This window comes from Semicossyphus pulcher, unplaced genomic scaffold, assembly GCF_022749685.1.
Source record: "Semicossyphus pulcher isolate SPU_LCO1_2020_fin unplaced genomic scaffold, fSemPul1.0.p SCAF_1, whole genome shotgun sequence".
Classification (NCBI taxonomy): domain Eukaryota; kingdom Metazoa; phylum Chordata; class Actinopteri; order Labriformes; family Labridae; genus Semicossyphus; species Semicossyphus pulcher.
The window spans coordinates 20,248,900-20,275,655 of record NW_027211603.1 but is presented as its reverse complement, the minus strand read 5'-3'; the positions used below and the strand labels follow the sequence as shown (position 1 = coordinate 20,275,655).

General features: G+C 42.7%; 1 protein-coding gene across 1 annotated transcript in view; it reads right to left on the bottom strand.

The window, feature by feature from the left end:
- Positions 1 to 26,756, bottom strand: part of cd276 (CD276 molecule) — a 71,926-nt gene that overhangs the window by 20,891 nt on the left and 24,279 nt on the right. Inside the window, exon 5 of the mRNA XM_069660885.1 lies at positions 1,471 to 1,608. Coding sequence (XP_069516986.1) covers positions 1,471 to 1,608 — 138 coding nt within the window. The remainder of the gene's footprint in view (positions 1 to 1,470; positions 1,609 to 26,756) is intronic.

Here is a 26,756-nt window from a genome sequence, read left to right as displayed (position 1 = left end):
ACTGGTGTTGAGACACTGCCTCTGGAATTGAGGTTTCACTTATAACTGCAATACCATGAGCTGCTCTTCTCTTCTCCGCTACGATACACATTCGGTCCTCCACATACATTATGACAGGGAAGAAAAATGACTTTCTCGCTTCTCCACTTTTACTGACCCTTAGACCATCGCTACCAAGACACGGGGAAGAGAGAGTCCACTTCAATCTGGCAATGCCAGGGAACGCCATTAAAAGATAAGACAACTACAATTAAGTTGCACTTCCCCGCTTCCTGCCCTCCCCACAGCTCTGGATATGTGCGTAGCAAACCTATTTGAAGCCCCTCCACATCTGTATTCATACAATATCATTCTATCAGGAGTACAAGAGTCTGCATGATATGTGAATAAGTCAGCGTCCCCCCCACTCTTCGGGCTCGTGCTCGGAAAAAAACATCAATGGCCCGAAGAAGCATTGCTGGCAGGGGATAGAATAAAGCTTAACATTTCAATAAAGCAGACAGTGGATGACCACATAATCAGTCCACCCTTTGGTGTCGGAGCTGGCGGCAGGAAATGCAACTCCTCGTCCACCCCAATGAACAAAAAGGGCCCCACAACCCTAGGAGCCTTTTGCCCCGTGGGAGGGACTGCATTATATTTTTCTCTTTCCATTTCATTTGATTTCATATGTTCCGCGGAGCTATTTACTCTTTCCTCTGAGTCTGTGTCACTTCCATATTTATTTTCAAACCTCTGGGCCCCGGTGCAGACACTGGCTGACCTTTATTTAAATGTCTCCTCCACTCTGAGCGGATCTCATTACAGCAGAGCTGGTGGCTCTGCACTATCTATCTCATTTCAAAACTTTTTCTCTTTGCACTTGCGGCGATCCTCGGCTATTCCGCAACGCTAATTACTGGACCCGAGTAATGATGTTCCTCTTTGCCGAAGATATGTGTCCCACCATCCGAGATCCTGCCTATACGCATTAAGCAGAACTCCCTCTGGATTCCCAAAGTTCCTTGAGCAGTTAACATCTCATCACTGCTTTCTGCTCTATCTCTCTTGCTCTCGCTGTGCCTCCCACATGATCCAGGCAACACGTCGCAATTATGCATATCATTTACTGGTCCCGCTATGTGAAGAGTTTAAGGAGTCATTCTGCATTTTAATGAAGGCCCTGAGAAGGGTTGAAAGGAGAATGATAGGTTAGCATCCATTATTCAGCAAGCCCTTGAACTGTGTATGCACTAGGCCAACACCGACGAAGAAAAAACTGAACATTATATAATTACTTTCTCTTTTAGAGCATATAGCTCCAGAGTTGCTCACATTTCTTATCATCCCTTATGAGCACAAGACATGCCCAAAACATGTTTTTATCTAATCTGGAGGATTAAACATGGATGTTCGACAGAGCCATCACCAGCGTGTTGTTCTCCTTGTGAGAATATACACTCATACACCCCCCTCCCCCTCCCTCCATACCTTCTCTCCTGGCTTCCTCGCAGCTCTCCTTGATCTTCCTGCGGCAGACAGCAGCCAGGGCGATGAGCAGCACCAGCAGACACACGGCCAGTCCAACAGTTACCCACAGAGCCACCGGGGGGAACGCAATGTTCTGACCTGAAGCAGAGGGCAGAGGGAGAGAGAGAGAGAGGGCAGAGTCTCATTATTCACTCTTGCAGAGCTAAAATAAGAGCACAACTGTCACCGCGGCATCTATCACCGCTATTTCACCATTTGACAATTTTGCTGATAGAGTAAGTTGTCATAAAAATCCTAAATTATCCAGGCAGCAGAGCTGCTAAAGCACAACATGATGACACCGATGATGATTATTGCCATCATCATCCCTGTCATCACTGGGATACCATCTCCGTATCAGGTTTGACTTTCAGAAACAGAGCGACTGTCAGACAAAGCAGAAACGAGGTGCCAATGAGTTGTTTTATGTGACGGAGTGAGAGCGTCTTTACCAGTCTCCAATTAAGACACTTGAGTCTTTCAATAGAGTCCAGATGGCACATAGCTTACCAGACGCACAAGATTGTGTTGTGGTTTCACTCAAACAGCATTGGCACAGCATTAAGAGGATGTTGGCGCTAACTATCCCACCCCCTGCAATCTGCTACACATTGCTCAGATCTATCATGTTGTGAAGCATTTGCTTTAATATTCGATAATAATTTAGGTGCACAATATTATCATCACCTTCAACAGGAATTGAAAGTCAATATGTATTGATATATTTTTAATAGGAACAAGGTACAAAATATTTATAATACATATTTTTACATAAAATAAAGAGGGTTTTTTTGTCACTTGAGACAATTAGACATAAAGAATGAGTGAAAGTCTCTTAGCAAACTGACGAGGAAAATAAAAACTGGTCAGCAGGACAAAAAAAAAGATATCAGAGACATCGAGCAAATTTCCCTGGAGTATTTGAAGCGAACAGAGGGAGAAGAAAAGAAAACAGCAGAGCCGCTAAATAGCTGTGAGCCTGGCTATAGCACAAACAGGCCTCCTTCAGAGAGTGCCCGCTCTGGGCAGATAATAATGAAAAAAAAAAAAGACTGAAAGATGACTGGCATTGGAAAGAGGAAATGATGAAGCATCTGTAAGGACTTGGCATCAGCTATGAAGACAGGCAGACAGCCTATAACGCAGCCCAGCCAAGATGGAGGGCAAATAGAGGCGTCCTTTTGGAAGTGATGAATTCTCAGATGGAAATCCAGGCCATGTGATGTGAGAAACAAATGTACCTGATTGTCTCACGAAACAGAGTTAATGAAAGGACACGGCTGGCCACAGAGGGGAGGAGGACGTGGGACAAGTCCTCGCCAATGACAAAACAGGGCCATTTACAAAGAACGGTTCAGCCTTTATTCTGCGGTTGTTTTCAGCAGTGCTTGCTTGGCATGGCTCTAATGATGGGAAAGTCAGGCTTTATATGTTTATCTATACACCACAACAGCTGTTGGATGCTTCACCATGACATTTTGGCATTCATAGTTCCGAGAGGATGAGACCTAAGGAGGCGAGTGATCCCCTGACTATGTAAACAGCTATCAGATAGGTTGTAATGAAATGTGGATGTCCTTCTTTGGGGATTGCTTGAATTTTTATTTGGCATCATCCTCAGATCTATATTTGTATTAGTTCAATACTTTAACCAACGATGAAATACCTGGAAAACTAATGATATTCCCACCAGCCTCAGCTGTGCGCTCTGTTTAGCATTACCATGGTAAGACGCTCAACTAGGACGGTTGATATGCTAAGAATGAACCTCCTTGGCATCCGCATGTAGGCATTGCCAATGTGAGCATGGTGACATTAGCATTTAGCCCAAAGCAGTGCTGTACCTGAATACAGCCCTACAGTGCTGCTAACAGGGCTTCACACTCTTAGTCTGTGTTCGAAATCGCATACTACATACGACAAACTGCATACTGCGTTCAGCGGTAGTATGTAGTATGGAGCTGTTCAAATGTATTTAGCTACGCCAGCCGCCAGTTTCCTGTTTTGGAAAGCTGTAGCTCCCCCTTGTGCTCAAACGTTACTGTCTGCTATTTCAACTGCCGTTGTGACGTTCCAGCGCTTTGCATTGTGGGATACAGTAGGCGAGGGAGACTGGTCCGATTCAAAGTGGAGATTTTTCCGAATCAGTACGACATCCGTGTATTTTTGGCATACTGTAAAATGTGCTTTTGTTTGCATACTGCATACCACATGCAACATTTAGGCCAAATCAGTACGTACTGCTAGTATAGTACGGCATTTTGAACACCGCCTTAGAGTTGTTATAGCCATGCTTTATGTCCCTATCCTCACGCCTATCCTTCGTTAAAAGTAGGCAATTTATGCAGAGGATGATATTGTAGATATATGTATATGTTATATATTTTATGTAATAATTATATGGTCACCATGGTCTATTTAACCCTACATGTATAAGTCTATTTCGGGAGCGTCTCTCACTACAAAGGGCACTACAAAGACTCTCTGGAGCTGCTAGTGCAAAGCAGGATAAACAACCAAATGTCAAAGAGAAAGGATAAAATCTGGAAAGTCAATCTTGTCATTTTGATGAAGCTGTGTATGCCTCCCCGGGCTAGTCATGACGGATGGTGCTGTGGCTCGCTGTCCACCGAGCCCTTCACTCCTCTGTTATATTTAAAGAATGACCATCTGAGAGCCCCCTTCACACTCACGGGGAAAACAAAACAACATGTATGAAAGACAAACAATCATACATGTGCTGTTCACATCCCATTTAAGTCAGAAAAGTAATAAATGTGTCGAGCTCTTTGTGCAGGTAAAGAAGACACCATCCTCTTTGTTTCCATTGTCTTCTCATTCTCCTTTTATCCTCACACCTTCCCACCACTCTCTCCCTCCCTCAAGGCAGACTGATAAAGACAAATGCCATAGTCGGCTATCATTGCTACGCCGGGGCCCAAAGGGCTGCAGGATCATATTTTTCTTTTCTCTTGTTTGATGATGTGATTTTGTTTTCTTCAGAAATAGATTTGTCTCTAATGGCTCTGTTTACCTATCCTCCCTTTCCCCCATTCCCTATTCCCTCAGTGCAAGGGTAAGGATGGAGTGCTTTGGGCTGCACTGTCACATTACCCAGAGTCTGCACTCTTCAGAGCTGCACCAAACAGGGGAAACTTCACTTCACACGCACACTTGGCATTTTTGTGATACTATGGGTATTTAGCAGACATCATAATACATGTAAAATAATGTGTGTCTATAACGAGGTGAGATGAAATAAGCAAGACAATCATAACAATAGACCTGAATGATACCCACTCAACAGGGTTCCTATATGTTATTACATCCTCCTGCTTCTGCTGATGCCGACATTAAAAATCAGTTAACGAGTACACATAAAAAGCATAGGGGCAATAGTAGATACCCTGTTAAGTGCACATAAATAACATTATAGATACACTTTTTCTCATAAAAGTAACTTCCATCTAAAAAGCCTGGAGTCATGATGAAATTCTGCACATTTGAGCAATTTCAAACTGCTTGCTGAATCTATGAATTGGGCTTTTATTGGATTTTATATTTTGTAACGCTGCACTAGGCTCCGTCTGCTGCTCATACCTTTCCCTATTTCTTTATTGTGACATCATCTATACTATGATTATGATGCGTAAATCAATAAGCTTTCACAATTATCTATTTTTTTATCGATCTATTTTTGCAAACATCAAAAAAAGCAGATCAACAAATGCTCTTATTTTGAAATGTGCAGAAAAGTTGCCACGTGGTCAAAGACTCCTGTTATTCATCTATACTTGTCCCCGTCGTATTCTGGGGCCTAGAAAGGAACCACAATCCACAGCTGTCTGAACATACAGAGGTCACATCTGTCTCATACATTAGAGGAAGCGCTAGTAGGTGGACACAATTAAGGGAACACCTGCACATTAAAATGCAAATCCAATATAATAGCCTACTTAAAATGTTCAGATGTTATTGTACCTGTTTCTTTGAGGCATTGAGTCACTTTGGGACTTTAAGAGGCTGCAGAAATTGAGCTGTTGTATTTTCTTCTTCTGTTATGTGATGTGTTATTGTGTCCATCTCTTGAAGCATTTTTGCCGTCGATCAAATTTCTCAAAAAACTACATAATAAATTGGTGCCTCTGGTTGCTACAAATGTGCCTTCCATGAAAATGTTTTTTTTATAGGTTACATCGACCACACCTGCAGCACATCCACTGTTACTTCTCATAGGTGGTGCGTCTCCGTAGGTGTTTTGCGTATCACAGGAGGCCACAGCAGTAAAAATAGATATTTAATGGGGGCAGGCAAGAGTATGATAAAACACCACCTCCATATGGAGCCTCTAACACAGGGCACATCACCAGTGAGAAATGAGGCTCCCTCAGTCTCTGGAAGACCCTATAGGGGACTCGCAAGGGGCCGGCTTAGGTATTGTTTGGGCTTCAGTGAATGTGAGAGCCAAGCTTTGCAGGCATTTTTACAAGCCTGAGTGTTTTCTCTCCAGCACCTTTGGAGAAATAAAGTGCTCCTAAGACTCCCTTGCCTGTCATCCTGGTTCTGCAACGTGAAGACAGTGGAGATCAAAGCTGCTTTCTCTCACACTGTCAGCCCAGTTTTACCTGCCTAGAAGAAACCTAGCCTCTTAAGCTGTGACCAAAGGAGAATAATGTCCCTTGACAGAAGGATGGCTTCAGGCTAAAAAGAGCCTCAAGGCTCATTGTAGACAAGCTGCGGGGACGAGGAAGAGGAAAGGAAGAGTCAATTAGGTTTTTCTTTCATTGTCAGGATGAACAACCTGGCCTTATTCTGCCTGCTTGTGACAATGGAGGAAGAAAGAGGGGGGACCTGTAGAGGAGGAGTGTTGATCACAGAAGATGTGGTGGACTAGGGGCGAGCCCAGGGGTTGAGCAGCAGCAGGGCCCGGCCCTGCTTGAGGGCTACACAGCCCCGGAGACCAGAGAGGCACAGCCAGGCCCGGGAGTGGAAATAGGCTTATATATCTCTCTAAAAACGAGTCACATGGCAGAAATAAAGACATTCATTCAGACAATACAGTAAGGCCGGGAAGAACAGTGAAGTGAATGAGATATAAAACTCAGTGAGACAAAACGAGAGCTCACGCTTAAATCACATTCACACAACAGTGGTGAGGTGATTGATGCATACTACCTCAGCGAGAGCAAACAGGCTCGCAGACACTGGTGATTTAAACTTCTTTATTCAGTTCCTGAGCAGCACCGTCGATCTCCCCGGGAAAGAGATTGGCAGGAACAATAACAACAGTGCTAATGGAAAGAAGATGGCCCCGGTGTCAGAGGACACGGATTAGCCAGAATGAAAAACATGAGCATGAATATTAGGATTACATTGAACGAATGACTTTGAATTTGTTTCAGCTGCAGTTTCAATTACGAGCCTTTATTGCCAACCTTGAAGATGTCCATCAAAACCTCTTAACCCTCCCGCGTTCAGACCCAGCATGAAAGGCTTGTGAACACACAGGCACAACAGATGCTCTTGCAATATTTCCAGGGAACACCTCTTGTCTCTGCGAGGGCGACTGGCTCACTTTTTTAGAGGGAAAACTTGGCAAACTGAGATTGATGGCGACAGGTTTTTGTCCTGTCAGCATCTTTGCTCTGAGCTTTCTCCCCTCTTTTTTGCATTTCAATAAATTGCTTTTCACCGAGATGCTACCTCGCTGTCTGATTTGCATGCAGGGAAGCAATGCGCTCGTCTCCTGGATGACCTAGCGCCCATTTACTTACACAATTTGTCTGACATTATTGCCCTTCCCCTGACGCCATGGGCTCGTGGCAAACACAAGTGTATGATGTGCAGACGTGCACATTAAAACAGAGTAATGGCTCTGCATTTATAGGAATAAAGTTTCTAACAGCCCTCTTTTTTTCCTCAGCAGGAGAACTATAAAAGCCATCTGGTGGTGTTGGGGGAAGCGGCGGAGGGTGAGCGGGAGAGTAAGGAGGATGAGTTAGTGAGTCGGTGAAGGTTGGAGGGATGGGGTAAACAGGTGAGCGATCGAGCGACCCGAGTAAGGGAAAAAACAAGCAGGTGAATGAGTTTGTGGGTCTGCAAGCGAGCAGGCATTAAGCTGGTCACTGTGTGAACGCCAGACCTGGCTGGAATCACAATGAGGTTCTGTTGTATAAGTCCACTCTCACCTCGTAAGCTGTCTCTCAGACTTGTCAGGCTGCTGCTGACCTTTCTCCAGAGGAAGGTTGCCCCACAGTCCACAGACAGTCTGCCTGTAGTGCAGCGCTATGGATTCAGAATGATGAGTGTGTGAGGTGAGCTGGTGATATGAGTCTGACTTTAATCTGATTGATCCGCAGTGAGTTACAAGTGGTAGGTCAATGCAGGATATAGATTTAGGAAGGCCAAAGGAAAGGAAAGGAAGGGGAAAACACACACATTAGTCGCAGTGGGGACTCATTTGGTTAGTAACGTGATCATACACAGACCAGGTCTACATCTCATGGGCTTTTTACTGTGTAACAGGATCATTATTGTAAATGACCGTATCAATAAACTATATGTATTGTCTACATAGCCGGGGGAAAAGATGTGTTCTGACTTTTTAAATCAGATTCCAGACCAACAAGTAAATATTATCAAGTCAGTGGATTTGGATGAGGAGAAATAATGTCAGTCGGCCGTTCCTTCTTCGTATATAACCTTGGCAGCAGGAATAGTTGCATTTTTTACAGAAGGATTTGATAGCACAAGGCTTTAAGGGGCAGTGAGAGCTAGCATGGAGGGGGGTGGTTCTGGGAGGCCAAGAGCTAACTGTCCCCGAGGTGTTGTGGGCCTAACTCGACAAAACACTGGTGAAGGGCGGTGCCCACATGATAACCCTGGTGATGTACTGGCTCTCGTTGCACATCTAACAACAACTTTGAGTTGTGGGGGCCGTTAGGAGCCATGTGGCAGGGTAGGGAGTATTGGCGTTGTCAATGCTTGAAGCTTGCATGAACAGAGTCTGGGTCTGTTGAAGTTGGCAGTGCTGCTTGGGTTGCGCTGACCACTAAGGTACACATGTGGTAGGTTGATTATTGGGATGAGGGCACAAGGGGAGGGGTTTCTTCACTGAGTGCTTATCTTCATTATTAGGGTTAGGTTGAGGGGTGGTTGAGCGTTCAGCCTGGCCCAGTGGGAGTGAGTGCTCGCCTTGGACAGTGCACCTCACCCTGGCTCTGCCTTCCCTGTCGTCTTCTTTCTGACAAACCTCTCTCGACAAAATCTTTTCTCTATCCTTCTCTATATTTTTCTCTTACAGTTGTTAATCTTGATTTTCCTCACTGACGGTCGCTTTCCTTTTTCGACTGTTTGCCTTCATCTGAGTGGATTTTCACTTATTGTTGAAGTTGTATCTGTAGTCATCGATCTTTTCTTTGTTTGTTCAGCCATAGTAGATTACTGTTTACCCGCAACACTTGCAGAGACCGGAAAGCCGCTTAGCTCTGCCTACCCTGTCTGGCAGACCAACCACTGCTAGGTGATGGGAAACGCGTCACTAACTGGGCGAAATTTTTTCCAGCAATTTCGCCACAGACACCCAGTCTGTAATAATACTATGTAATGCAAATGCAAAGGTTTTCATCAGTGGGCCATAGGCTCAATCACCATTGTGTTACCTTATTCGGTGATCGATAGAGACTTACCAGACATTTATTTACGTGAAAATCTTTGAGATTATTACTTTAATGAGTGCATCATTATAATAAAAAGTTTGCACCAGAGCTCTGACTGCCTTTCCCCATGGAAACATTGAGTTCTTCTCTTTAGGACTACATGTCCATTTTCAGTTACGCTTTATATCAGATAACGCTATGTGCTTTTCAAGACAACAGACTCAATCCGTAGCTTTGATGGTAGAACAATCATTATCTGTGCTTCCATGTTTTGTATTATCATACATTATATTCCAACATCTACTTACATAGGTTTGTGAATGACATTAATAATGAATACAATAGGACATCTGTTGTTGGCAACACATTATCATTGTCTTTTTTTTAAAAGCAAAAGTGTCACATAAAGAAATTGAGAGAAGTGACAATGAATCATTGAAGTTATCTCAATTACTGTGAGGAAGCTTGTTGTGTATTCCTACTGTGAACAACCAGCACATCCAGTGTGCTTTGTCTGGAAGGGAAACAGGGGGAAGCTAGGTCACAGGTACATTCAAAGGGATCATTTCCAGTCTTACTCAGAAACGCTGGGGGCAAGGTTAGAGAGTTTTTTTATCTTTACAGTTGAAGGTAATCCTATACCCAGAAGACCCGCTAATTAAGTGAATATACAGCTCTGAGACAACTGCATGGTTGTCGTGTTAGCGAGGCAGAGGCTACGTTTAAGACACAGGAGGTGTGAGAATGTGTAATGGCTCTGTGATGGAATATATAAACAATGGCCTTAGGTAGAGGTGAGCTATATAACCAGAATAAACTTGCCGCCGGTGGGGATACGTGCCCCTCTGTGGATTTGGCAACACCATTTGTTCTGGTGCAGAATGGATTTTAAATGTCACGTCAAAGTGCACCGCAAGCATCAGCTTACTGCGTGTTAGTGAGCATCAGCTTCCTTCTACATTAAAACAAATACACATTTGCATGCTAAGAAAAGAGCGGGTGAAGAAATAGAGTAAGACAGCTCAATAGAGGAAGGAGCAAACCATGAGGAAATATGTCAGCAAGTATGAGGAGTATTAGAAAAAGGAAAAACTCAATGTAGATGTTCCTGCCAGAGTCTCTGTCCTGATGGTACGAGAAGTCAGCCGTGGAAGGACATGGTGAAAACACAGAGTCCATGGTGTGTAAAAAATCCTCCCCAAAAATCCTGAACAGCTGTTGTGGGACTTTGCAGTGTGATGAGATCTTAATTTCAACAGGTATGAAACTCTCCTCCACAGCCGCTGTAAAGTGTGTTTATAGTTAATTGATCATAACTTTAACTTCAGGTAATAAATCGTAACTATCCAAGAGTCTGTCCTTTATTTGATTCACATTTAATTGAAATGATGTGGAAAAAATATACCTTTATATTATTGTCAATATTAAAAAATATAGTGTGATATAAATTTCATGTCATACAGCCCGCGTCTGTGAGAATGATGATAGTGGGCGACAATAACTGGTCTGCCCACCTCATCTAACACCGGCCAGGCTCTCTCTCTCTCAACATCTCCCCTGTCCCTCCCAGCCCCACCGGGGCCTCAATTAAAAACTCCTCTGATGTCTAGTAACTGACAGAGACTCCATCACTTCCACACATCCCTCTCCACTGAGAGTGGCATTAAGATGTTGGAGGCAGAGTGGACTATTGATTTCCCTCTTTTTTTTTTTCATTGGTTGCTCCATTACTTCACGAGGCCATCTTCACATTGCAGGCGGAACTTGGGTGCAATTCTTGGTTTACAATGTTGTGTTGTCTAAATTTTTAATTAGCTTTCAAACGAGGGCTGCCTGTGAGATGCTGAGGATGTGTAGGCGAGAATCACTAGTGACAGCTATCAGTGCCAAAACTGACTGTCTGGCTGGTTGATTATGTCGAGTGGAGGAGCTCAGAGCAGAGAGACAAGGACGAATAGGAAACAAAGGACTAAAGAGCCATTTAAAACAAAGTGTATGCATTGATCCTGCGAAACAAACCCAAACTTAATTATCCACCTGAGCTACATCTGCTTCCTCTTAAAACCGTATAATTAAATTTTTAGCCACTTGGGGCACTGCAATAAGCTGTAAACATAAAATTGACATATTACCAACTAAACAAGCTATTTAGGCCGAAACAAATGTAGGTCCTTTATTCAATCTCCTTTTTGTACTCTGTTGGTCTCCATCAACTCCCTAGGAGATCTATGTAAGGCAGCCAAATGGTAAAGAGTGTGCTTTTAGTCTTTTGGAGGCAATGACTGTATAGATGGACGATCTACTCTTATTGTAAAAAAATTACCCCCTAGGCGGTAGTGCTGTCAAAATTGTCCCAAAATGACGTTCTATTATTCCTTTAAAAAAAAGACATTTTTGTGCAGTATGTCCACCAATGCAATGAGAGACAAACTTCCTTGCGCAGGTATAATTATTTAAACATAAACATGCCTTTTAAAAGATCAACACAGGCTTCCTACACCTTGCAAAATAAACAAATAAAATAATTGGCTTACGGTAGAACGGACATTCAGCGCTCAGACCAAGCTGTGCTGTGACAGGTATATGTATTTAAAAACATGTACATACCTATACCTGTCTGTTGTGCTGGGAGTGAGACTCTCTCTCTCTCTCCAGCCAGGCTGGGATTTGAATTTGTGCGAGACAGCCGTGGTAGTGCTGATTTTTTTTCACTTCAAATATTAATTTTGATATCTGAATATCCGTTTTTTATTACAATTCGTTTATATATATTCAAATTTAGAATATTCGTTGACAGCCCTACTAGGCGGGCGCTGCCATTTTGTGCTGTTGACACCATTTGGAGCCAGAGCTGCACAGTAGAGATCAGCGGATCTAGCCACCATAGCCCCTTCCGCCAACCAAAACACACACTTAACTTATCGGATAAAACAGCAAAGATCCTGCACTTCAGCGTGTTTAAGAGCAGAACAGCTTCTTTGTGTTGGTCTGAAGCAGACGTTCACAGATATGTAAACTTCAGTGACTGTAGTGATTGTTTTAGTTACATTTCCTCTCACCGTTCCTCCCCTACTCTGCTAATCTGGAACAGATCGGCTGCAGGAGCCCAATTTGTCAACAGAGATGTCAATCATCCTTTTTACAGCAATAACTAATTAAAAATAAACTTTTCAGAAAAATGAACACTTGGACGTAAATCAGCATGATAAGAACTAACTATAATGACAGAAATCTGGCATCTATTTTGATTTTATAGTTTGACTCATGTCCCATCTGTTAACATGGAGGAGGCGGGCTTTATGACCTATACTGCAGCCAGTCAGCAGGGGGCGATAGAGAGGTTTTGGCTTCACTTTTCGTGAGCTGTCATGTCGTCCATCTTTTTATACAGTCTATGTTTGGAGGTAGTCAAGGAGTGTATAAAAATATGTATAGCTGAAAATGTCTGCCTGCCTGCTGCTGGACATTAAACGGTAAGTTACGGGGCGTATAACTGAAACAATGAGACGTAAGAGGCTAGAACGCTCCATAGAGATGAATGTAACTGCACAGTAAGATGATAACCTGTTGGTGGGTTTGTCTCTAAGAGCAACTTCTTTCAAATTAAGCGTTAATTTTTATGTCAGTGTAAAAATATTGATTAATGCAGCTTTAAACTGAGAATCCCATCTTGTTTGTAGCCTTATGTTATCTGTGAGCATTCACATTCTGCAGGCAGGAAATGACTTAATGTAACTGCTAAAGTGCAAAGGTGAAGACATTAACAAGGCTCATTACACATCGAATACTTCAACGACACATAGAAACAAACAGTAAATACATTTCGGTCCCTGCACTACTAGAAAGCCACACTGACACTCTGGATGAGCCTCAGTTCCATTGTGCTCATTTCAATGGCTCATTGCACCAGGAACAAAGTGCAGGTTGAAACTCTGCACACTGTCTGTGAAGTGCACACCTACAGTATTGCTGAAACAACTCCGGTGTTACATCAGTATACTGTGAAGTGGGTGCAAAAAACCATCCAGGATATGAACTTTGACATGACATTTATTGAGCCATCAATTCAAGTGTTCATTAAGTCCGAAACACACCAAGCTTTTCTCTTTAGATTGCCATGAAGCTGTAATGGGAAAGCTAAACAGCAAAGCCACTTAGTCTTTGTTTCTAGCGCTCTCGTGTTACACAATAGCCAATCTCTTGCAAAACTTTTTAAAGTCATTGTTGATTCTGTCAGATTAAAAGGTATCAATGTTTGTTTACGAAGAAACAAAGCCATATCCGCAGGAACAGTTGGTGCCTACAGGATAACATCTCTGAATACAAAGTGACAGGAAACAAGTTAAAGCCTACATCACAGAGAAATGAAAGTTCTCTCCAAAACATTAAAGAACAGCCTGGACCTCTTCAAAGAGTGCAACTTTTTAGTATGCTTCTCCCACTGCAGTATTACTTGGAGAATATATAATGACAGATTTTTTAAAAAGACATGTCTCTGTATGTCTTTGCCTTGGGCTGTCATTATAAAACAGCATTTCTCATTTTCCTACGCTGCAGTCTTCTGTGGGTACTGGAGAGACACATGAATATTCTTAAAGCAGCACTCGAGTTAGGCCGAGCTCAGAGTTTGGAGCACGTTGGATCAGTCCCGTAAGCTGTTCATCTTAAGGACAAAATCCATCCTCTTCACATGATTATACTATTATTAATTCAGTTTGAATGCAAATAAATATGCTGAATAAATAGTTTTTCAGAGGGGTCAAAGGTCACCACACTTTAAAGTAATAATCTTGAAGCACAAGCGGCGCCCAGTTAGTGACCCGTTTTCCATCACCTAGCAGTGGTTGGTCTGCCAGAGAGGGTAGGCGGAGCTAAGTGGCTGCGAGTAAACAGTAATCTACTATGGCTGAACAAACAAAGAAAAGATGGATGACTACAGATACAACTTCAAAAATAAGTGAAAATCCAAAGAAAAAGAAACAAATTGGACGCTCAGATGAAGGCAAACAGTCTAAAAAGGAAAGCGACCGTCAGCGAGGAAAATCAAGAGTTACAACCGGAGCCAACCGTGAACGTCACACGTGCAACACTGTCTGGGAAGTATGCTTCCACAATTACCGTTTTTTGCCATAGGTGCCGCCAAAGAGAACAAAACTGAAATCTTCGAGATTACAACTTTAAACACTCTTGGTGCTTGCAGGGATTTCTCAGGGCAGATCCTTCCAAACAAGAGGCTTCAACCTCTTTCCCATCAACTCTCTCCTCCTCAAAGAAACAAGCATGTTAGAGGGAGGAGACACCTAAGAGCATGAATTCTTAAACAAAGCCCTAATATGGATCATACAATGCCTATGTATAATCCTTCTATTGTATCTAACTTCAACTTTTAAAGTCTAATTAGTTCCCTTATCACGTCCTACGCTGGGAGGACTTAACACAGCTTTGTCTCACGTGTTTTATCACCATAACTCACTGCGAGCTCAGATAAAAGACTGCAGTCTGCTAGCACTGCCATCCATTTTGATGTATGATGATTAAAAATACATACTTCAAAGATTTTAGTCTGTTAAACACTTTCACACTGTCCATGAATCAGTACACAAAGCTCCTCATAAAATCCAGCTCTGTATTGAGATCAAATCCTAAAAAAAAGTTTGTCTCTTGCTTGATTGAGCGTGTTTGAAGTTCTTGAAATGCCATGCAATCCCAAATCAGGACTGAAATAGGTGAAATAGCATTATTTATTACGTAACTTACATTATATTGGAACATTTACGGCACATTTACAGTCCTTCTTTTATTGCAGTCGTTTTAAAACAGTATAAAGCTACTCGGGGTTGTGCTTTGACAGTTCTGTAGAAGAGTCCCTAACAATGCCTCTAAGCTGTTCCAAAATCACTGTCAAGTACAGCTTCTCATGGCTTATTGCTTAAATATACTTTGTCTCCTTCCAGCACTTTTAAAATATGATATCTCGGACAGACTGAAAAAAAATGACTCTGTAAATCTCCCTCCCACTGGAATATAACTAATCACAGTCTCACAACTTGTGTGAAGCTAAGTTATTTAGCCTGAGAAAATGTTCAGCTGCAGGCTGAGAGAGGAGTCAGAGGCAATATGTTCACACCAATGTCCCACAAGGGTAGCACTTAAAAACTAATGCTTTATGACTCAGACAAGGCTAGCTGTGGCACAAATAAGGATGTTTACTCTCTCGTTTATCAGAAGATATCTACATGGAGGGCTTAACACAATGTAAGACGGGTATGAAAACAATGGAGAGACAAAACTAAGGATTAACCTGACATTGATCAACTTTAGAAAATGTAAACAAATACATAAGAAATATTCTCTTGCTTTTTTTGCTGTTTGTAGGGCTTATGGCTGTATGCATTGACTATAAGAATCGATGAAAAGAGAGAAGGAGAGAGGCGATAAAGGTGAGAAAATATGATAATTTTCAGCTTTCTCTCAAAGTTTACATGACAGGTAACAATCCGCAGGGCTGCAGGCTACTGTTAAGTCGTCCTTGAACAAGGCATTAACCCCTCAAATCCCCCATGGAGCTGCTTAGTGACTGGCAGAACGAGTTTGTTGTTGTTCCCAGGTGTGAGCGTGTGTGATCCAGGCCACTGCTATAAACAGCATGCATGCCAAGCGAGCGTTATTCTGGTAAACACAAAGAAAACTGACTTTCTCACTCTGGCCATGTTTTTTCTTCAAACAGAACAATGGATACACGGAGTTACATAGTCAAACAGGCCACTTAAAAGGGCCACTATAATTGGAGCAGGGCTTGATGACAATTACAGATCCAGTACACTGTTCCAATTTTACTGTCCAAACTGCTTTGAAGCAGTTATGTACGACACATTTTCTGGCCAGTAAGTGTTCAATGCATAATATACACCCAGCTTAATTGAACATATGTTGTATGACAGAACGGGTGTTCATTACTTCTCCCAGCAATTAGCTCCTGACACTCTGCATTGTTCTTTTTGAGTTACACAATAGCCCTCTAAAGCCCTCACTGACAGGCAGACCTTGAAGCAAATGTGAAAATGAGTCTGCCCTCCTTTCCTCCCTCTTTATTATCATATTTTGATACTATTGTGATGCACACTACTGCTGCTTTTTGAATCTGTCTGCCCTTTGCTTTAAACTGTATGATAAATAGCGAGAAAATACTGGGAGAAACATTATTTAAGACTTTCTTGTAAATCAATGGCAGATTTACAATGTACAGGATTACAAGTTGAATCCTATTTTACTCTGTAACCTTGACAGCTTCTTTCCCTGCTTTGGAGTACCGGCACTAATTCTTCTCGTGGTGCACAATACAAAACAGGACACACTTACTTTCATCTCTGGGTGTAAGTCATCACTCTGCTGAAGCCGCACGTATTTCAAACCTATAACCAGTTACATCATCACGCCCACAATGTCATCACATTATGTCGCGTGGCTTGACGGAGACGCAGTGAAATATTGAAATCCAAGGGCATCAGATGCCTGTCTGCCTGGTGTAGCGGGTGAATACATAACCTGCAACATATTCAATTTGTGGGATGCCAAATGAGATATATTATTGAAAGCGGGACCTTTTTAAAAAAAATATATATATATAAGATTATAATTTTTTGGGGGGGGGGGGGGGGGGCTTTTTCTTTTATGCCTTTATTTCAGAGAGAGGACAGCGGATAGTGGCGGAAATGGGGGAAGAGTGAGTGGGGATTGCATGCGGCAAGGGGCCGAGGCCTGTCGCATCAAGGACTATAGCCTCTGTATATGATTGCCGATTTAACCGCTGAGCTACACCGGCGCCCTTTTCAATATATAACATAGTGTAAAAATGTGTAATACATGTGAGTGCCTCATTTATGGAATTCAGAGTTTCTTGATCACCATTTTACAAAAACAAGGTTTCTAAAACACAAACATGGAATAAAGAATTCCGGATTCAGTGTTTAATTGAATATGGATAATGACTTATTAGGGCTTATTACGGAGATAGTTTAACATTATGGGAAATCAGCATATCTGCTTTTTTTTGCTAAGAGTTGGATGAGAAAATTAATACCACTCTTAAACTCTCACAGCTAGCATCCGGTTAGTCGCGTTTCCACCAAGCGGCAACCTCTGGTGTTGAAAAATGAAGCCAATGCAGAACGCGCAAAAAAACTGCAGTTCCTCGAGTGGCCACTTGAGGCTGGCTCCAGAAAACAAGAAATAACATTACAGCAGGTGGGAAAATGCCAATTTTTACAGCTGAAATAAACATGTTTACAGCCTGGTACAAAAAACGGCTTTGGTATAAATAGCTAATTTTATTGTTTAAGATAACTGTACGGGGGGTGACATTTTTAGATTAAGCCTTAAATTATAGGGTTTGTGTTGTTGGAGCCTTTTGGGGATAATAATCTCTCTCTGTGGGATTAATAGAACTATCTGGCTGTGCAAGAAGTCTGAGCTCCAGCTTTTCGGTGAGTTAAATGCTAGTATTATGGATTCATATATTTTTAGCACTAAGTAGCAGTAAGTGCTGTGCTATTAGCTGGCTTGTTAGCCTGTTCAGTGTTTATCAAACATTAATTTAATCTTCGGACAGTAAATAGGAGTCAGAAGTTGTTGGCTTCTCCCCGGAGAGATTACGGAGGCCCGGAGTGATGAGAAGACCGGTTATTTTACCAGTACGTGTCGTTCACCTGCAGCTATCTCATCAGGCGAGCGAGCGCCGAGTCCGCTAATTTAGTCTGATAAATAAACACCTGCAGTCAGTCACCGCCACAAACAGAATCTCCTCTGTGTGAAACATGAATTTAAACTAGCTCATTTACGAGCTAATGGCCGAGCCACAGACACAGACTGTTTAGCTTTGATAACTTGCCGTTTGTCGACCCCTCGCTCCTCCTCAGCTCCACCCTCCCATTCAAATTTGGCCAGTGCACCAACATGGCGGCGGCCATATTTCAGCTTCATTTACACAGTCGAGAAACCAACAGGTGACGTCACAGTGGCTTTGTCCATTATTTATACAGTCTATGGTTTCCAGCTGTTTTCAGTCTTGAGATAAGCTAAGCTAACCAGCTGCTGGTATATTTAACAGAGATGTTGATCTTCTCATCCAACACTTCACCAGGAAGCAAAAAAAGCTAATTTTCCAAATTTCAAACTATCCCTTTTGAATGATATGAAGTACACCCTGTTAAATTGATTCAATTTCTACTCCAAATATCAGCTGGGTTAAACTTCTTGGTTCCACAACAGCCACAGTACTCTGAAACACTCTCAGCAGTTTAACCCTGTTTGAAGCTCTTAACCCCTCTAACAGCCACATCAGGAAAATGACCGCGCATTACAAACGGCATCACTCTTCATCTGGTAGAGTAAGTGGCTGAGAGCATCGAGACAGATACATTATAGATATGACAGAGCCTTGCCGTGTGGGTCACTGAGCTGTCTCTCTGCTGTTGACAGAGAGTGTTGCTTACTGCGGCAACACACTCGGGGACGGGAAGTGATGAAATTAAACACAGCTGACAATATTATAATATAGTTTGTTTCCTGGTGGACAGTTTGTCTGTAATGAGCTGCAAGTTGTCAGGCTCTGGGGAGACAGGCGTCGCTTCAGAGTCCGAGCCAGCGGGAGGATATTAATGCAACCTGAAGGGGTTGTGAGTCATCGCAAGTCATCGCTGTCCATTCAGACTGGTATCATAAGGAGCACAGCCACAGCGAGGCTTAATCACAGTCATTACTGTGATATTTGACACTGGGGTTGAAATAAAGAGCTCTGTAATAGGTGCATTTCTTATCACACAGTGAGTCAGTGGGTGCTGACGTACCTCCAAGTCAAGCTGTCAGTACAGAGGGGAGGTGAGCGAGTCGAGCACCCCGCCTGCTTAAAACTGCTCTCCTCTGGGACACAGCCACACAGTCCGCTCTTAACTTCCATTTCACACTTGGTAATCAATTACTGGTCTCTAGAGCTATCGAAGAAAAGAGCCACCTATCCTGAGAATAAGCTAAATCTCTCAACGCCTCCTAATTGAAAACACATTATGTTGCTAGACAATGCTCTTTGTGTGTAGCCAGCCACTAATTTGGACTGTTTGCATGCACAGAACAAAGCAATTTACTGAGGTTGCAAACACCCTTTGCAGGACAATAATTCATGGTGTTATCAGGTGCAGAGTTTAAACATCAAATGAACAGGCTGAATAACTAAATAACCAAACTTTGAAGGTGTGCCCAGCCGTTTTGTTGGTGGCTATACTCCCAGTGACTGTGAAAAGCTGAAACTAATATGATTTCATATCGTGAAGCCAAGACTGATGCCAGACCTCCCGAAACCAATCCCTCTTACAGGATTTAGCGGGAGCTGTGTGAAATGTACACTGCAGGGCCCCACCAGTCCCACTGATAGTCCTTGCTGTGAGTCCAAATCAAAATGAACCCGATCAATAACAAAAGAGGGCTTTTGTGCATTTACTGCCGTCGTAAATACAGTGTCCTGAAAAGGAAAGCGAGGGAGGACAGAGAGAAACAGGTTTTCACCAGGCCGGGGACGGGCATAAAGATGTCAGACTGCTGTTGCTGAGAGAGGCTGGGGTTAGAGCACACTGCCATCATATGATGGTTTTAAAGCGAAGATAGACCCTGATTTTGATCACATGTATGTTGACATACAGAAGACAGGGATGCACTCAAAGCGTGTGCATGTGACATACACTTTCTGTGTATCTATATGCACTTTCATATATCGTCACACACAGAGACCTTTTCTACTAGAAGAAAGCCAAAACAGAAAGACAACTAGAATCACTGCCTCGCTGTTGTACCAACCAGTCAAGTAACAGTTTACGGGCCCTATTTTCACAGCAGAAGGCGCACAGTCTAAGTGACTTAGGGCGTGTCTGACCCACTTTTGCTAGTTAGACGGAGCACAATCTGGGCACAAAGTGAGGCGCAAGATGCAAGGCGCAAAGAGGTTCGCTTAAGTCCCTGGATTATTATTATACATAGGAGTGTTCACTGTATCTGCAAATACACTGCTTTTGCCTTATGAGTAGAAGCGCTGCTATGCATCCCTGTGTGAGTGACAAGCAGAGACTCGTGTTGTGAACTCGTCAACCTATGCCCATAATGTGCTCTTGAAATAGCAGAGACAGTTTGCACCATAGACATTAGACCAGGTTTTTGTTGGTCTATGGCGCAGTCGCTTTCTGCGTCCTCAAGATAGCAACGCGCCACCCGTTTGCCTGACCGCACCTTATTTCAAAACCAACAAACACATAGGCGCTGACGTGGGCGCAAGATCACTTGCTATTTACACAACGTGGCCACTGGGCTTGAAAATAACAACTGGGGGAGGGGAGGCGAGATATATTAGTATAAAGAAAATATTTGAAAGAATACTTTACCCTAAAATCAAAACAACTGCATTACTCTGCCTACCTTACACAAGAGAGGTCACACCACAACCATGTACAGTAGGATCATGATACCAGAGAATGTCTAGCTTGTGTTTCTCTCTGCAGACCATGTGATTGTCAGTAAACCCTTCTGGCGACAGCAGATTGATCAGTTTGTCAGGGGGTAGAGCACGGGGAGTGCCCACGAATTGATCATGCATGTTGTTGTTCCCTTCATATAAAATATCCTCTGGTTATTGGGGCAGACATGAGGTCACAGTGACTTTAACCACCAGAATGTAATTATATTCAGGTCAACTGGACATTTGTGCCAAATCTGAAGATACGTCCTCCAGGCGTTCTTGAGATATTGTGTGAAAAAAAAAGACAATAATCCCCATTAAAGGGTTTTTCCAGGATAATATGTCACAGCGATGTTGACCTTTGACCTTTTTGGGAAAAATGATCATAATAATAATATTATACCCTATTAGACATTTGTGAAATTGTGTCATATTTAGCACATGAATTCTTTAGTTATGGCCAAAAGTGTTTATTGAGAGGTCACAGTGAACTTGACCTTTGACTTCTTAAATTAAGGTTATTCCTTGAGTTCACATGAGGTCAGAAGATTCATTAAGTGTTTCTGAGAGTATTTACAATAATGTGATTGCAATGTGATCTACAAATTTAAAGATATTTGCACCAGGCCTTGGTGAAAAATCTAATTCACAAGAACAGGAAGTACATACATTTAAAGGGATAAACGGACCGACTGATGGACAACCGGAAAACATAATGCCTCCTGCCACGGCTGCCGTAAGCAAGAGGGCATAAAAACTCATCATCTGAGACAAAATTCTATCGCAACATGACTTTTAATTGTGGCAAAAGAAAAACCATTTTGACACCCAACTAGTGCAATAAACCTATAATGCTTAAAAGTCAAGATGGCAGGGAGGGGACAAGAAGGAAGGGAAAGTAAATCCCTGCACAAAAGAGAAGAGCTCATTTTATCGTTCTGATTGTAGCGTTCTTAAAGAACAGCGCGCAGACCAGAAACTGCCGTACCCAACAATCCCTCAGAGTCCCTTACAGTAAGACTGGGAGCATGACAAATAACATTGCGCGGGCCATAATACAGGGATAAAATTCCCTATACTGGAGGCCTAGAGGAGGACGTTTAAACATCTTAAAGCACTGACTGCAGCAAGTGGCCTGAGTTAATAATCCTGATAGAATTAATGTGCTTACAATAGAGCCACTGCTGCCTACCTGAATTTATATGAGATTGCCTACATTACTTCATCTGTCTATTTGGTTGTTTTCCCAGGCCGGGTTCCTGATAAGACAGAGCATGCATTCAGCAAGAGAAAGAAGGCCTATTTGTGCACTGGACACTAATTAATACAGTGCTCCGTCGGGAAAGTTGCCTGCTTGCTGCTCTACTGACAAGAGATTCATTTATACTGCTGTTTTCTGCTTCTCCAAAGGCTCTGTTAATTGCATTTAAATTAGTCCTTGTTCAGTAGAGAACGAGAACCGGCACAGGGATTTGTTATAGAAGCTGGAAGTGAAAACATCACTTTGGGCAACACATTCCCCCAAAGAAAGTTGAGTGACAAAGCTCTTGATAGAAGATCCCAGCAGAGAAAAGAGCAACATGCTTGTAAAATGTTTCACAAGTAATTACAAATACTTCAATTTCACCAAAACATTTATTCTACTGAGAAATCTTTGAAGCGGATCGCTGTATCTTTCTGTTTGGCCCTTTGGCAATGGAAGCTAAGCAATGCTTTTACTCTAATTTAAGACACAAAAATGCTTCAAACTGCTACATGATATTTTCATAGATTCTTGGGAAGAGTGTTATTTATATAAAATATTTAGAGCAAACACACACGGAGGTACTTCTTAGAAACAAGGAACGAGTTCTTTACGGTTGGAGTCACCGTGGCAGGTAGCTATTTAGATGGCAATGCGATTTCAGGATCAAGCTCTGAAGACATAATAACAGAGTCAGGCAAAGGGGGAAAGAAGCAAGCTGGCACGCATCTAATGAAGAAAAAGAGGTGTAATGAATAGCTGAATGCTCTCACGCAGTCCGCCTACCATTAGCACCCTTGTGAGCTTCCATCTTCACAGTAAAGGTCAATGTTTATACAGCAATTAAAGATGTTTTTTAACCTTGATTTACTCAGCCAAGGTTGGTTTAGCATGCACATGCTTCACAATCATACAGTAACAAGCGATCTCCTTGGGGGAATGCGCCCCACAAAAGCAATGTTGGACCGGGAGTCGAGTAAGTCAGCTTGGAAAAGACTCCCAGGAGGAAAGTGAAAGGTCTGAAGGAAACTGGATCTGACAGAAAACTGAGGAAATGTTGGAAATGAGGTCTAGAAGACAAAGAAGAAATGTACTGCGACCATGAAGTTTATTTCAGCACAAGGGCCTTTGGTGAAGTTGATCGAGTTGGACAAACCTTTAGGAAGTGTGGACTCTGGTAGATTCAGGAGGGATTCATACTAACAGCAATGTCAGGTTTGGTGGAAGTCCATGACAGTTCTTTAAAAAGCCATTTGACAAACGAGGTGACACAGTGTTGTTGATGAATAGCAACTTAAACATGGCCGAACCAATTCATCAGCCTGTGCCACCTATAGTCAAGAAAAACACAACCACAACAGTTTATATTAGCATATAGACATCGGACTGATCTGCATTAGACGTCATTTACCATTACGCACTAACTGTATACTTTCCACGTCTGCAGGTGGCAAAGATCTGCATCAGTTACATGGAAGGGTAAAACATGTAGGCTGTGTGGGAACGTCCACTTACCCCTCGTGTTTTTCAGTCCTGTTGGCCACTGTGCTACCTGCATCATTACAAGTCAGCTTTAAACAATATTTACCAGAGAAATAACCACAGTTTCGGGAAAGTGTGTCAGCAGAGGTTGAAATATTAAACCAAAGACCAAATTGGAACATGTCATACAAGCGGACTCAAGACAGTAGTTTAAACAGATACACTATGCGTCCGTGGTGTCCAAAGCGATCTGTGTACACGTCTTCTTTGGAGTGTAATTCAGGCTGTTTATCCAACATACTCTGCAACAATCACAGGTGTGGCTAACATCAACTGCTCACAACCCTCAGCCCCCTAGTTGGCCCCCACATATATAATTGGAATTGGCCGTTCCTATCAGAGGGAGGGGTGCAATGCACGTTGGGTGTTGTAGGAATGCAGAATGGGCGAAACCACAAGCTGTTTGTGCAACTTTCTCCACAGCTATGGCGCCAACTTCAATTATTATTGCTTCTATCGATTACAGAGAACACCAGCTTTGACTGACAGAGGCTTTTTCGAATTGCTCCTTAAATATTAAGCCCATTTCAGAGATGCTAAGAAAGCCAAATTAATTTAAAACTTCAACTTAAGGGCTTTATTTTTCTCCTAGGACTCAAAATGTATATAAAAAAATCATTATAACTTTAGGGAACTTTCCATTACTTCCACACACTTGCATGTCTGAGAAAACCAGGAAGGATTCCCAGAGTAACACGAGGGAAGCAAGCCAAGGCAACACAGACAGAACCGATACTGGGAAGGAAATCTGGGATTCTCATTTTGTGAAGCGACACTTCTAACCACCGAGCCAAGGTGTTGCCAGCTAGATAGTAAAATTCAGCAAAAAGTCTCCTACACCACGTGGGGTGATCTCCCTTCCCCGTCAGCGGGTCCATCTCCTCCCTGTCAGGCCATAGTGCCACAACTCCGAGCTCAGCAAACGTTTTCATCTCCATCTTGCTTTCTGTCACCCGCTTCTCACCCCTCCTAACCCTGTCTCCCGAGCTCCCTCTCTCTCTCTATCGCCCTGCCTCATCTCTCTGTCTCCTTCCTTTTTCCACTCTATATATCTCCATCCTCACACTGTTCACGGTAAATGCTGTGCCAGCAGAGTGATGCCGGGGAAATGGTGCCTTCCTCATCGGGAGAGCAAGCAGACGGAGTGGGGGTGGTGTTGGAGGGGGTGTTCAGTGACAGGCCCTGAAACCTAGCCATCAGACAACACACTGCAGCATTCACACGGCACCCAGTAGACAGGATACGCAGCGAAAGCTGCACATTGAAAAGAGGATAAAAAAAGGACTGAAAATACACCCTTGATCCCAAAAAACTCCCAAAACATTATTCCTTTATGATTAGTACAAAGTGGTGAGTGTAGGCTGGGAGTCTGAGACAGTGTGAGCCATCAGGACAGGTGGAGGAAGGGGAGGAAATGGAGGGAGGTGGGGGGATGGTACATGAGCAAGCTGGCCAGGCAAGCAGACAAACCACGGTTCATTTGAGGACTGGAGCTGCTCCTTTCTATCATTGGACTGTTCATTAATACCAGCTGTTCCTCTGGGTCTCCCTGCAACTAAGCCTTGCTGCACTCTGCAAAATCTATCAATATCCCAGCAACACGAAAACACTGACTATTCCAGAGCGCGGCTTAAAATACTGACCAGCACTCCACAGGGCATAACTATCTGCAATGCCTGGTAATAGCATTTATGTGCTGTGTGCATATGTTATTGACAGTGTGGATGTTTCTGGTGAGGCAGCTAAATTGGTGGTGACTCTAAAAGAGGTGAGATTAACATGGGCGACTTAACACACACTCTCAGAGTGTAGCTCATGCCTGCCCACATAGTGCTCCGCTCGGTGTGGGTAAAGGGTTCATTTTCTCAAAATTAACCTTGTCAAACTCCTGTTCTGCCTGGGGGAGATTTGTATTACTGTTGCAATTTTTCAATCAGAGATTGGTGAGAGTGTGAAATTTTAGCATGCTTATTCACTCTCTAACTCCCCCATCACTCTCTCTCTCTCTTTTTTTTTCGCTCTCAAAGTCCATTTAGAATTTTAAGCAGATTTCACCCATTCTTATAATAGGATTCTTCACTTCCTCAGTGTGCTGTGCGGTGGGGCTATATTTGTAAGTGTATACAGAAAGCAAGTGTGTTTGCTATATCAACTCAAGCTCGGCACACTCCACACACTGCGCTACTCCAGCAGAAGAGTTCTGTCGGGTCAAAATTAATTACAGAAGCTGTTAAGCACACACCAGCTGTTGTAAACAAATGCAAATATATTTTCATTTCAAACAAGCCCCCTTGTATGGCGGGGCACAAAATACTGTAAATCTTCTCAGTGTTTGCTAACAACTTGGGCCATCATCAAGCTGTGCTGGCGTTCCAACAGAGAGACTACTCTTATTCATGTACGCCCGATTGCTGAAAATCCTGATCACTACTTTTTAATTAAGTGTGTCCCCCTGTTTATTTGGTGCCCCTCTTTCAGTCTTTGCTTCATCACGCTTCAATAACGCCATTGCTCTTTGCCCGAACAGTCTGTTTGGGTGCTTTCTTTGACTGGCTCTGTTCAGAATGATTCCCTTATTGTTTTTATTTTAGGGGAACAGCTGGGCCATGACACTCAAAGAAGAGAGAGAAAGACAAAAAATGGAAATCAAAGCCACTAAAATACTGAATTTAATGCTTCCAGTTTTGGCATCTTTCGGGAATTTGTCAATTTCTGAAGAAAATACATTTCTATGTCATATTAATGTCACCAAAAAGGAAGATATCCTTAGTTTCATCCGTCACTATATCTACATTTTCACATATTCCATCAAACTGGGTGGAGAACAAGGATAGGCTTTAAAGACCTCCTCCTGTGAAAATCAAGTGTTTAACCTTGTCAACATCTCCATGTGGTGTTTCTCATGTGCTACAAGACATACCAGGGACAACATAAGCAGTCATCTCCATGGCTGGGCCTGTCTGCTTTTAAACTGCAGTGTACCAAGGACAGGCTGAACAACACGTTTTCAGATTGGCAGGTTTGAGACGTCACAAACCTAAGGAACCAATCCCGTTGATGGACGGGGTGACGCTATGCATATCATTGTGTGCAACCTATGGCAAACACTGCTGCGATGCGTGAGCCAGCTGTAACAGTCACTGTAATTTTTTCAAACTCACTACTGACTACTAACATTAACTTTACTACTACTAATTACTACATTTCAAGCTACCGATAATGTAGTCGTGCCATTGAGTTTAGAGCACGATACATAAAATACATTACCATTCTGATACATCCACTTGTATCCCTTCGCTTCTACTGA